General features: G+C 41.0%; 1 protein-coding gene across 1 annotated transcript in view; it reads left to right on the top strand.

The window, feature by feature from the left end:
* Positions 1 to 1598: 1598 nt before the first annotated feature.
* The window catches only part of LOC139479687 (uncharacterized), a 45194-nt gene continuing 32005 nt past the window's right edge, over positions 1599 to 14787 (top strand). Inside the window, exons 1-2 of the mRNA XM_071262531.1 lie at positions 1599 to 1665; positions 7925 to 8143. Coding sequence (XP_071118632.1) covers positions 1611 to 1665; positions 7925 to 8143 — 274 coding nt within the window. The 5' untranslated portion in view covers positions 1599 to 1610. The remainder of the gene's footprint in view (positions 1666 to 7924; positions 8144 to 14787) is intronic.

Raw genomic sequence — 14787 nt, 5'->3', positions numbered from 1 at the left:
CTTGCCTATCTAATATCATTCACATGTTAATACTTGATCTTGACACATGAAGGCTGACCGCATGTGGTTAAAGCTTGAATCAAGGCTGAAGAGTAAATATCATGTGCCTCCCTTACCGTAACTGAATGACACGAAGCGGGGATCCATTTCTTTTTAAACGCACGTGTGACGTTATCCTATTGTTTAAACAACCCATTACTTTCCTATAAAGGACAGTTCGTTGTCAATTATCTATGCCATCGCCATCTTGAAACCACATGTCATTTAATGCTTTGACTTCAATCTTAAAGAAAATGTATGTCTACATCGACTCGAACCCGCATCGTATGATAGAGGTCATGCGACAGCGATATGTACACTCTGTGTGAATGTAACTAGATAACAATAATTGCTAAAAATATTTTATGATATTATAAGGCTAAAAAAGTAATATGAATTGTGTGGTTACCTACAATGTTACCTAAAACAATATTCATGTTAAAGTAATGTGATAACCCTTTATGAGAAATGTGAAAAAACAACAACCCGAAACACATGTATCCTTGTCCCGGGCTCTACATGTCATGTCCTCAAACATGCTCAAACGTGCTAGCGATTTATAAAATACTTGCTCAGGGCCCCACGAAATTGTAAACCATGTCAGAACAACTTGCGACAGAGAACGTGCGTCAGCAGCATTTAATACATTACACGCGTATCACACAAGAGCGACTCACAAAGTATGAATACAAACTACAATCTGTTGTCATTTATGTTTTGTCAAAGAATAAACATGTCTAAAATTGGAGCCATTTGTCGTAACTGTCGGCTCGTGAGAATCCTCGTGTGTTTACGGTGACGGTGGATATGCCTTCTGTTCAGTATACAGTGCATGACATTGTCATATTTCCGTACTTCCTCTTAACCCCTTTTCATTTTTAGTTTATGCACAAATTGTTCATCACTATTGTGTTTTCCAAAGTTGTTTGAAACAAATGCGTGAATGTAATTATCACAATGTAAATAACCGTTTTGATATCATGAGCAACAGTCAGTCACACCACACGTTGTAAACATCGGATGCACATTTATTGATTTTATATAAACTACGAGGACATATTCTGCAACAAAATCGATTAAATAATAAGCAGCTAGCAACAGGTTGACACCCTGACATACTACGGGAGATAATGTCACAACATCAATGTAGAAGGAACATGCATCGTTGTACTCATGAGAGGCTGACACATGACTTCACCTGGTTATGGGGAAGTGCACACGATGAAGTCTTTTCCCTGGGGAATGTTTGCATGTTTGACGTTTTACGAGCCATGCATTACATTATATGTAAATATGTGTGTTGCCATGCCTGATCTACTTCTTTCATACAGACAAACCCCAACAGCAACTATCCTTTTTAGAACGCTATTTTTGTTCATTTTACTAAGCATGTCGTTTCGGCTATTTGGGCACATCAAATGTCAATAGATAGTTTGTGTGTCATGTGAGACCCATGGTGTCATAAATATCAGTCACATTTGTTCAACAGAATTCACTTCTTGGTGGTTCACAATGAACAGATCTAAATAGAAACGTAATATACTTCCTGGTTTGTGCGCCAGAGTGTCACAATGGCGGTGTGGGCCAGTGTTGTGTTTTCGGTGGCCAGTCTGAGTCTCGCAGCAGGTAAGTTCATTCGTTACCTACATGAGATTGATCACAGGATATTTGAGTATCATTGTACATTAATGAGTTCTATTTTTACACAATCGTTGAGACACGTGTACCGAATGGTATATCAGACAACATTGTCATTGTTGAACTGGTACCTGAAATCACCTTGTGCCATATATTAGGAAAATTATACCAGCGAGTTTTCTCATAATACTCCAATGTCGCCTAATAGACAATTGACAAAAGTGTATAATTTATTCTCGGTCACAATATAATCATGTCATACATGGTAATGAAGTATGCAATGGTGGAATGTCATCTTAATGTGCTTTATGTGCCTCCGTGGTCTAGTGGTAGAGCGTCCGCCCGGAGAGCGAAAGATCCGAGGTTCGATCCCCGGCCGCGTCATACCAAAAGACGTTGAAAGATGGCACTTGTTGCTACCCTGTCTTGCGCTCGGCATTAAGGGGCTAAAACAAAGACTGGTCGGTTCGTAGTCAGTATAGTATGTCTGAGTGGGATATTCGTGTTAAACTGCGGCATGGTATATAAGTGGGATAGCACTGTTAATCGGCATCAGACCGGATTATTGCCAGCACCAACCCCCACTCACACGTGCATGCACGTCGTTATATAAGTACAATAATCTGGCGCGCGAGGCTAAACCCTATTATCCCTCCCCTATATGACATCCAAGCATGTATGTTCATTGTACTGTGGCCTGACGGGGGTACTGTAGCCGAGATACACACACATTTAGACCCTGTCATCACTAGTTACACACAAATCTAGCCTTTAATGTTTCCTCTCGTCGATAGTGGGAAAGGTTGACTGGCCGCGTCTCGCCACCCGATATAACTTCCTGATTGACTGTCACGGTTGAATCAACAGGCATGTGTTTGTGTGGATACCAGCCGTGTAGAATACTCGTACTCGGATTACCGTTACGCGTGAATACGTCTGCGCGTAGAAAGGGCAAGTTGAAATGCAAATTGTGTGTCACAAAAGTCACTTCACAGAACAGGTCACGGGGACTCGGCTGGGTATAGATTACCTACTGATCATTCTCTTACTGCTTTTCATCAGTTTTGTAATGGAGACACGTTGACCTGTAAAGATCAACGTGTCTCTATCACAAAAGTCTTCAAAATGGAAAAAACAAGTTTGCCGGCTTGTATTATTCAAGTGCAAACGACACAACTGACATTCTGAATTATATATAGATTACGTTACGTTACGGATTCATGATTAGGGTAGTGGGGATAGGGGTGCGTGGTGTCCACCCAAAAGCTTATAAAACCCACAAACGCTATATGTAAACTTTTATTTCATTTCATTTATCAACATGACAATGCATACATAATGTCAAAATGTCATCAGATGTTAAACAAAATGTGTGTGGCCAACACTCCCCCCACACCTGCCCCCCAATCCCTGCCGCGTTATCCCCTGAATCCGACACTGTTATATTGTTATACTATACATGGGAAAAATATATTGGACAGCTTTAAGTGTTGTTACCTATTTTTGAAGCAATGTTATTCAGATAAGAGGGTATCAGGACTTTGGTGTCTGATGCATGGTCACAATTTGCATGTTAGTGGGGAAGGAAAGCTATATACAATAAACAAAAGATACCGTTTGCCGTAAACATGCCCGCGTTCAACACACACTTAAGTAAATATGTCATCCAACATACAAACGACCCATTGCCTTAAGTAAACTTCAAGCAAAACCTGACTGTTTATTCTGGTCCTTGTATAAGCCATTGTACACACAGTCACTCATAGGTATAAGGATTTTGTTCAAACATACTTCAGTGTTTAATTTGTTGAGGAGCTGTATCACACGCCTTCACACACGTGTGTGTAAACCTGACAAACCGGGACGTCGTCATGCATTTCTGCGACAATGCGACAATGATCGCATTGTCGCGCTTTGAATAATATTTTTTATTGTACCTTAGAGAGAAAATGCGGCAATGCGATATTTTTCAAGATATATGTAAATTATATCGCTTTGTCGCATAGTCGCCCTATCTAAAATGCGTTACAATGCGCCACAATGCAACATATTGATAATGTCGCATTGCCATGTTGTCGCTCTTTTTGATTAATGGTGGGCATGTTTCCTAAGTGAATTAATCTACGCACACGAAGACATGGTCATACTCTTTTTGTCTATACCCCAGTGGTTATAAACGAAACAAATTTCACAGCAAGAAACAAACTCTTTGCATTTCTATATATTTACTTTTATTCTGGTCTCCGACAGCTTATCAGGGCTCACAGATATGCGTTAACTTTAGAAACCTATGATCTTGGGTTCGAATTCTCGGTTCGTCCTGATTAATTGTGTTTGCTTGTTTTGTACCTACGTCACTTTCGGCTTTCCTCCCACCTCTAGCTGACACCCAGTGACATCGTAAAAACTGTTCAGACGAAGTTAAATAATACTCAGTCACACACTCACTCACTCATGACATCCTTTTGGACGAAACTACGCCTAAAGAGCTTGGTATATTAGGAACGTATTTCACGATAAAATGTTTGCGAGGTCTATATTTGAATCGTATATACTTAATATACCAGGGATGTCACGATTTACCCGTCCACGATGCACTGATGATATTCCCACATGATACTATACACGATACACACTTAGCTGTATCGATTCATATTTTTATCCCGTATCGTTTCACACATGGACCTATTCATTCATATTTAATTTATTTAATTTCGAGATTCACACCCAAGAGCGAATGTCCTGCAACCAATCAACCTGTCGGAAATTTCATAAAGTTGGACACTGGGATGTTGTATGCAGGAATCAAACTCAACGGGGGTGGGGTGGGGGGTCTTTCTGAGATTCACCTCGAACGAGGACCTGACAGTGAGTGTACCAACGAGGAGGAATATGCGTTCCTTGGATCCATTAGTGCTGATAGTGCATGCTCAAATCCATCACAGCCTTGGCTTGTAAATCTTTAGACTAGTTCGTGACTTTAAGATTGACACGAATGCTGACGTCACAGTCATTCCTTATGACCTTTATGTGTCTAAACCTTTTCCCAAACTTCCAAGGAAAGATGGAAGGTGAATATTCTATCAAGCTCAAAGAGTATGCTAAGCCTTTCTCTATGTCAACACCCAGACGTGTGCCTCTATCTCTCATGAAGAAAGCTCCAATCAATGGAAAGCAGTAGTGGTGTCATATCTTAGGACTAAATTGATCATGAAGGAGGAGAGAATGTCACCCTCTTACTGCTATGGGTCACACACTTAGTCAGATGAGTGAAGCTAAAGTGTTCACAAAACTGGACGCAAACTCTGGATTCCACCAGATTCCATTATCCCCAGATTCCTCACTACTTACCTGTTTGGGCTTTGGTCGCTATTATTTTTACCGCCTACCCTTTGGCATGTCGTCAGCACCAGAACATTTTCAGAAGAGAATTCAACAGATTCTGGAAGGACTGGTGGGGTTGTGTGCCAGAAGGACGATATCCTGATTAGCACGTAGCGGCAGCCTTGAGCAGATTGAATGATGCAGCTATAAAACTTTATCTGGATAAGTGTCAGTTTTAAAAGAATACAGCGTAATTGCTTGGACACATAATTGACAGCACTTGCATTTATGCAGACCCAGACAAAATTCATGCTATTACCAGGATGACCGAGCCATAGAAAGTCTCTGATATCAGGACATTTCTCGGTATGGTTAATCAGCTACCCAAGTTTGTACACAATTTTGCGTCTAAAACACAACCTCTTCGCTAACTCCTTGGACAGAACATGGGTCTGGGAAGTACCACAGTGTTTTTGCGTTTTAGTCAATCAAGTACCAATTGACATCTGCTCCAGTGCTCGGACATTATGATCCAAAGGCAGAGACTTGTGTGTCAGCCGATGTTTCCTCATTCGGATTGGGGGCAGTAATCTGTCAGAAAGACTGCAATGGAGTATATAAAGCAGTAGCCTACTACTCTAGATCAATGATGGACACTACGCACAAGTGGAAAAGGAGGCATTGGCTATATCCTGGGCTTGTGAACGTTTTTGTGACCACCTGCTAGGTAGACAGTTTCACATAAACAATGACCACAAACCGATTCTATCTCTGTTGGGAAACAAGGGCCTATTGTCATCTCGCATAGAGCGATTCAAAATGGCCTATTCCTATACCATATCACATGTACCAGGGAAACAGCTTTGTTCAGTGGATGCACTCTCTAGACCTCCGACGGATATTCTACTCTCAAGCCAAGCGTCTTGTCTTCTGAGGGAAACAAATATCTATGTTGATTCTGTTCCTGCTATATTACGTGCAACAGATCAACGACTGGATGAGATACGTCTCAAACTACGTCAAGCCACGGTATGTGAATTCATAATGAAATACTGTACTGATTGATGGCCAAAATACACATCTCTCCCGGACTGTGCACGAAATTACTGGCCATTTGAGTGGGATCTCACTGCAGCAGATGGGCTACTCATGAGTAAGACTAATAATTCCAGCTTTGCATGAGAACTGAAATTCTTGACATTTTGCATTCTTCTCACCAAGGCTCTTCTCATTACTAAGTGCAGGGCTCGAGCAAACGAGTCAGTTTGGTGGCCAGGCATCAGCTCACAGATAGAACATGCAGTCATGAGTTGTCATACATGTGCACGATTCCAACCTAACCCACTTGAACCTCTGAGATCTTCAGAAATTCCATCTCGCCCAAGGAGTAAGGTGGGGACAGACCTTTTTGAACTGGATTCCATACCATATTTACTTGTTGTGAACCACTACTCGAAGTATATTGAGATAGCAAAACTTGTCAGTACTACCTCTGCAAGTGTGATAAACCAACTGAAATCTGTTTTCATAAGACATGGTATTCCGGACACTGTGATTTCCGAAAACGGTCCACAGTACTCGTCCTATGTCTTTAAGAAATGTTCCGAGATCTGTTGCTTCACTCATATCACGCATAGTCCTAGGTACCCAAAATCCAACAGTGTCACAAATCGAACTATGACTCTCGTCACAGGTCACGCATTCTTCCCCAGGTGAAGGAGGGAGATACGGTGCTTGTTAATGACAGTGGATTCATCAGAGAAGGTCAAATCCACAGGGAGGCTGAAACTCTCAAGATCATTCTACATCATGGCAGGTGATAGCATTCTGTGCAGGAATCGTAGACACCTCACTCCTGTGCAAGAAAAGCAGCCAACAATCACAGACGCCAGGTCACAGCCCATGACTGTCTTGCCTGGTGTGCCAATAAGTATGCAGCATGACATTCAGCTGAATGTGACTTTGACCAGATCCGGAAGGGTTTCAGTTAGACCTGACAGATTTGATTTGTAGAAAATTGAACAGTGGTCAGTTAAGAAACATTATTGTTTCATGCTAGTAGTTAACTGTTCAGTAGATTTAAATCTACATTGTGTTTGTTTTCAGAAAACGACGCTGAAGATCAAATGTATGTTTACTCCAAAAATGGAAAGGACATTATTATTTGTGATGTATAGTTTAAAATCAACAGTTATTCGTGTACTACTAGCTTTGAACGAACTCTCAACCTGCCATTGTGCTTTTCAAAGGGATGTGGTATTAGCTAAACCCTAAATGGGCCCCATCCTTAAATGGGCCTCAGCCAAAGACAGAATAGGGGAGATAACTCACATGACATCAGGCGCACTCTTGTACACAGCTACACTTACAGTGATTAGACACAGTTAACGAATGAAGACATCTTTGTCATATCGACACATAGCTTGATTACAAATTTCGTTATTTAAGCTGACTTGAATTATTGTCGAAGGCAATTCATAGCCACTTGTTGCCAGATGAATTGCACCTACTTCATTCTTTCACCAATTTCTCATTCACTTTGGTTACGCAATGGCAGATACTCATGCAAAATTTTCACAGACATTGGTTTTTTCATGCTGTGTTCGACCATGTAACACGTCAGTCAGTCACAACTATCAAGCTCTCTGCTTGAAAGCAGATGCAGTGATCAGTCTGTAACATCTCCCAACAGATGATTTTCCTCATACAAGTCATTTGGATGTACAGAAACAGTTTCCATATATTTCAAGAACATTCCATTGAACAATTTCAAGTATATCATAAGCATTGTGTCATGTCGTTATGTTCTCCCACGCCACCTGCCAAGAGTGAATCTGCATCTTGATTGTTTTTACGCCATTCGTCCATGTTTGAGTACTTTGATGATTTCAAACCTACTGAAATTTGTCCACTACTGTTATAGGTACCTGGCAAAATGTCGCCCTGAGAAAACCAGCATGGGTGAGTAAAGTATACACAGGCGACAATCTGCCGGCCAGTAAGGCTGTAGATGGAGTGACTACCGCAAACAGTTTTTCATATTCAGCCCACACCGAGGCTAATGAACGTACAGCCTGGTGGAAGGTGGATCTACAGAAAGAAGTACAGTCAGCACAGGTTACAATCTACTTCAGGACTGACTGTAAGTATTCTTAGAAATAATGTAATTATGGTGGAATGTAGTAATAAAGCTGCCTAGACACTACATAATACAGCATGACTACCGTAAATAGTAGACATTCATTTGTTAGAAATTGGAGTATGTAACCAATGCATTTCTGCGAAAATATTATTCTTTAATCTAATTGGGAACCATATGTCAAATGGACTTCGGCCTACTTGTCTGCCCGATTCTTCAGCATAGTCCTTAAAAGTTCTTCTCAAATTTGTTGAAATGTTTTGACGCATATCTAATATTTGATTTTTATGATAATATTTATTGAAGTGTTGACCTTGTGGAAATGTCCATATCCTTACATATTGCAAATGAGTGAGTGAGTGAGTTAAAAGTTAACGTCACATCGGCAATATTCCAGCAATATCGTGACGAGAACATTAATAATTCTTAATTTCAGACGAAATAAAAATCCGTCATCGACGGACAGTATAATAACTAGATTTTCACAGTTTAGAAGTAAAACTAGTTTAGAACGATTAAAAGAACAACCTATTATTCAACAATACATTATAAAAACGGACTATAGATCGCCGGCAACCAAAGTTAGGCCACCTTACTGGGGACTGTGGGGACTTGCAATACTTCTGCTACCTGCACGTCTCCCCAGCAGGATTTACACCATCCCTTCAGCTGCTGGCGATGGAACGCAATTAATAAGCCATCATTTAAAAGAAACAAACATACTACGTTTAAAAACTGTGGTAAATATTGTTTGTTGCAATTGTAACAGGGCGTGGAGTCATCCCACAGATGACATCCTTACTTTGTCAGCTTGCTGACGGGGTTAACCTCTTTGGTCATGTGGACAAGGCGTCCGACCTCGAATCAGAAGGTCCGTGGTTCGAATCCCATCACGGGACTTGGGAATTTTTATGGCCACTACATTGGCGCCCAACGTGAGGCTGAGCACGTTCATATTAAATTTTAGCAAAACAAGCCTCAGTACCCTACTATGCGGCCCGGGACGTGTCTTCTGTTGACGTGGGAGTATGTAACAGGGCGTTGATTCATCCCACAGATGACATCCTTACCTTGTCAGTGACAAGGCGTCCAACCTCGGATCAGTAGGTCCGTGGTTCGAATCCCATCACGGGACTCGGAAATTTTATGGCCGCTACACAATGATAATAGTTTGTTGGTAATAAGGAAGAGAACTGTAACAAAACACGTTTCGTTGTTCAGGAATGAAGATTTATTTCTCTCAGTGCAGGATAGTTCTACTCCTGGCTCTGGCTCTCGGGACCTTTTCACTGTGTTGCTGGTGATGTTGCTCGTCTCAGTCTGTCTGCCGTCTGTATCAAACACCTCGACATTTAAGGGGTGTCTGGGTTGACATGGTGGCCCAGAGTTTGCATCGTGGCGTACGTCAGCAGTTCTTATTCCTGCTGCGTAAGGGATATTTAAATCCAGGCTATCTGCTATGTAATGACCACATGTTGACACCACGTGCTCTTGCTTGGTCAGCAAGAGTCTTGCTTGGTCAGCGAAACATCATAGGGTATCCTATCTTCCTTAACCTAGTGGTCATATGGCAACTCTGTGTATTTCAGAGTTGGGTTATTAGCCTTAGAGACAAGATAACAACTAATTGTCATCTCTGCTTTGACAAACAAAGTAATTAGGATATTTGCAGAGTCTAGCAATCTTATCAAGTGTATGTGACCGAAGTCGATGTAGACTGAACCTCGTGCTGGACAGCTATGTTACAGGATTTATGAATGTCAGCTTCTTTATTGTGATGAACACAACGTTTCAGTGTGAATGCAGTGAAGCAGAGAGCATATATATGTACATGTAAGGGCAACAAAAATAATAAGATAACAAAAGGTGGAAACTTAACAAGGGAAGCCACGAGATAATTGGCGCTGATAGGTGGTTAGCAATAGACAATAGAAGCCAACACATGACAGTAATTAGCGCTGGCAGTCCTGTCTACCAACAACAGCAACTGGCGACAAAGAAAACTAAAAGGAGCCATTGACATCAGGAGACACCATCCCGCCACGAACCGTGACCGTGACCTATCTGCCAAGTGCTTTGGACTTATTGCTTTGATCTTTATCGGTGCCAGTTTGTCGGTGGCTTCCTTTTGCTCTATCTATTCTTGTACATATCAGTGCTAATTTACCCCGGCCTACCGTTTGCCCATTGTCCATTGCCAATTACCAATCAGTAATAATTTAGTCCTGGCTTCCAGTTGTCATAACCAGGAAGAGTCGATGGAGCCATCGTTTAGATGCACATTTACAACACCGTGGCGTTGATCTGAACGCAACAATCCAATCACAGTGAAATTTCACATGATGCATGAACCGCACGTAATGGATGTTCACACGGGAGCAAAGAAATTGGTGCTCAATGGGGACCTCACAATCACTTTTAAAATAGAAGCTCAAAAGTGTTTCCGAGACAGTATTTCAATGAATAGATAAAACGGAGAATAGTGGTTACGATGGAGGTGGAGATGTCAATATCCCAAGTTGCCCGAATGTCTGACAAATATAAATGCGTATTTTCTCGACTGTGGGACAAGTACCGTCAAACGGGCGAGGTTAAATGAGACCGCAGGCCTAAACACGAAACCTATACAAGGTCGTCTCATTACATTAATTGCACAACATACTAGATTCCAATCAAATTTGCATGGGGCGGCATCATTCATACATGACCGGCGAACTCATTTGGTTACTGTGAATAGACTTTAGACTGGCCAGTCATATTATGATGACATTTTGCATCCTGTCGTTGTTCCATAAGCTAGAATTATTGGCAGAAAATTTGAACTGCAAGATGACAATGCCGAACCTCTCCATGCGCATGTATTCACCGATTACCAAAAGAGGTTTAAAGATGGTACTTGATGTTACCCTGCCTGGCGTTCGGCATAAAAGGGGCTAAAACAAGGACTGGCCGGCTTGGAGTCCGTATACTGTGTCTGAGTGGCTGAGTTGGGCATTCATGTTAAACTGTGGCATGGTATCTCAGTGAGCTAGCACTATAAATCGTCATCAGTCTGAACTAGTACAAGCAGACACACACACACACACACACACACACATGCACGTGCATGCAATATCGCTATAAAAGTGCAATAATCTTGGACGCGACGTTAAACCCAATTTCACCTCACCTCACCTTCACCGATTATCTCTGACGAGAAGGCATATGGGCATTGGACTGGCCCGCTACGCTCCTTTGCATGTCCCCAACAAAGCGCCTGTTGGATGTTCTCGGGCGGAGAGCGTATGCCAGAGACCCAGCACCAATGTGGCCCAGCGTGGGGTAGCTGTTGAGGCAGAATGGCGGACAATACCAAGGGCAACCAACCAGATGCCGTCAAGGTGTCGTACATAAATCGCCAAACATAGTGGACACACTAGATCTACAAGCCCGAAACAATTTTACAGAGGGCAGTGTAGTAGTGTAGTTGGCATTATACATGCCACTTGTGAAGCAGTATGTTTCTAATTCTTCTTGTAATGTCAGACTGGATAAATCGTTTCTAACGCTCCCATTGCTGTATGCATATATTAATTGATGGATTCCAGCTGAAATGACTTGTTTTGTCGCTTTCATTCACTGACACGTTAGTATGCGAAACAAATACTTCTTAGTGTTACATACAGTTATACATTAATACCCCTATAGTGTAATTATATGTTTATTACAATAGCTTGTTTGTTTGTTGTTTAACGCCGCACTCAGGAATATTCCAGCTATATGACAGCTGTCTGTAAATAATCGAATCTGTAGCAGACAATCCAGTGATTGACTTAAAGAGCATCGATCTACGCAATTGGTATACCATGCCATGCATCAGCAAAGTCAGCAAGCCTGACCAACCGATCACGTTAGTCGCCTCTTACGGCAGGCATGGGTTCCTGAAGACGTATTCTAACCTGTATCTTCACGGGTCTTCAATAGCTTGACGACGTGGACAACATCAATAGAAACAGTTGATTACTGTAGTCACATAAAATGTAGTTTGTACCTATAACGACCCAAACACTGTTGATCATTAAGACTCAGTGTCATATCTGGATTTGTGAATAGATATTCATAATGATGGCAGCCTCCATTCCAAGCTGTACGGCAAGAATGATTTCTATTTTCAAATAAAGAATATCCCCTTCAAGTCGAGGAGCATACCATCAGCTCCAGGGTATGGTTTCTATATTTCTCACTTGCTTAGAAACTTAAGAGCATGTGTATTTATTCAAGTTTGACATCGAGACACATTTTTCATTTTGATTTTGGTACTCTACAGGGATTGTTTTTAGTGCAATTAGAGATTGTGGTGGGTGTGTGAATCTGAGTTTGTAGGATACTAAACGGAAACCACATCTTTCTAATTATAAAGCAATACATTTGGACTGATTTACATGTGACGCATCTTACAATTATATTTAGGTATTTTTCTAATATCAAGAAATACTTGATATATTTCGAAATCAGCCTGAAATTTAACAGTAAATGGGAATGCCTTACATTACATTTATGAAATCTTAATTACAACCCCCATTCTCGCCTGCCCCCTCTCTACCTATGTACTGACCACTGTCCACTCGAATCTTCTCTTTTATCCCACCTTATAGTTCCTTCTGTTATTTAATCTACCACTAAACAGAGACACCCGTTTCTGTATTACAATAACTCAGGAACGAACTATAGGAAACGAAGTAAGCAAAAATGCATTGCTCAATTCCGAAACACAACTTTGGATATAGTTACTTATTCAGGGTTTAACATGTTACGGAAATGCTTAAATTCCTCTCTAAAACAATGTACACATTTAGTATCATTTTATCATTTACTATAAAATACAGTGATATTGCTGTGAGAGGCGTTCGGCAACAAATAAAGATTAACATTGTATTACAAATTGTGTGATTGGTAAAGCACGACACGCATACCCATTTCGCGAACATGGTGTCATCACTGATTTTCATTGATCCATTCATATAATGTTCTTCGCTGTTTTGCCTCTTAAGCCCCATTGAATGTTTCAGCAGATAATAGAGACTCATTATTCTCTGAAGTTAACGTGTTGAGTTTTGAAAAAAGATGTTGCCTTGGACAACTTAAGTCAAACAGTTTTCACAAAATGAAACACGGCGGACTGTCCATGCGTGATATTTGTTAAGTTTCGGAAGCATTGTCTTAAACAGTTTATTAATTCACGTGATTCTGTAGCTACGTATCACCTTAAATACAACATAGACCCTGGTCATCTCATTAGTGATGGTAACGTTATGATAGACTCATTCCTTCCTTTGGTGAATTAAACATACAGAAAGTCCCTTCTTAGCTTATCCTATCCACAAGTTCACATGGCAAACACATCGTTATCTTAAAATGATACACGCTGGGGCTGTGTACAAGAATTGACGGTCACATGGTTTGTTCATTGGATCATGAACCTACACACAGCGAGGGCCTGGCCGTATTTACCTCGAAGAATATAGTTTCAGATCTATACACAATTCTATTTAGTTCGTGTGACTTCATGTTTACACTGACAACGACCAGCTGTATCGCGGAATAAAATAGTTCCTAAAACAAGGTGACGAGAGAGTATGTATTCTCAACTTGTTCTACAGGAACATATGCTGTAGTTTGTTTACAATAATAATAATAATAATGCCATCATTGGATGAGAAAGGTCTGCGAAGAACTACCTCTGTAACTCAGAATGACAGCGCGTCGTAATACATGTACATAAAAACAAGACGTCAAAATGGCCGACACGATAAACTTTACGGGAGTGATCTCCCATAAAATGTGGTGGTTACATTTGTTCAGAATTGATCAACGTGCAGATCATTGAAAGTTGATTTTAAAGATGTGTCAAATAGATACTAAGGGAAATTCACGGATCGAGTCGATACTACGATAGTTCGTTTCAGCCACAATGATTGATTGTAGCGAGGATATTGGTGAACGTTACCGCAGTCAATCCTTCTGACGTTTCTCGATGTATGCTAAAACGCGGAGTTCAATATTAAAGGGTCTAAATGATCGGAAACAACACTTCTAGATCTGTATGTATTCGTGCCAGGGAATTCCCAGGGGTTCCCCTAGGAATGTGTACGTAGTCCTCCGTCTGATTTTACATAATTCTATAATGCGGTCTCGTGAACAACGCAAGAACGTCAAATTGTCACTTATTGGGTTAGCCTAGTGGATAACGCGTTCGCTCGTCACTCCGAAGACCCGGGTTCGATTTCCCGCAGGAATACACTGTGTGATTTCTTGTGTCCTCCGCCGTGATTTTGCTTGGATAGTGCTAAAAGCGGTGTAAAACAATGCTCACTCACTCATACACCTATGAACGTCAATTTCCCGGTCATGTGACCGACCTTCCGCCCATAAGAAAAGCCGTATATCGTGTTACTTCAGATTGAAAAATTACTAACGCGTTTCCTGTTAAGTTGTCTAAGGAGAGTACATTGTAATATGTGTATGCTGCTTGACCGTCAATGCAAACTGTGACGTAATTAAAAATGTCGATGAAGTAGGTATTTCATTTAGAATGCATTTCAAAATTGGTACTAGTGACAAGAAAGGAAACTTGAAATGTTAAATATATTTTCTGGATGGATCACCCT

The sequence above is a fragment of the Haliotis cracherodii genome, unplaced genomic scaffold (assembly GCF_022045235.1).
Source record: "Haliotis cracherodii isolate W230 unplaced genomic scaffold, xgHalCrac1.p SCAF_4, whole genome shotgun sequence".
NCBI lineage: Eukaryota > Metazoa > Mollusca > Gastropoda > Lepetellida > Haliotidae > Haliotis > Haliotis cracherodii.
The sequence above is the reverse complement of the archived record's forward strand: the minus strand, read 5'-3'. Positions and strand labels throughout refer to the sequence as shown.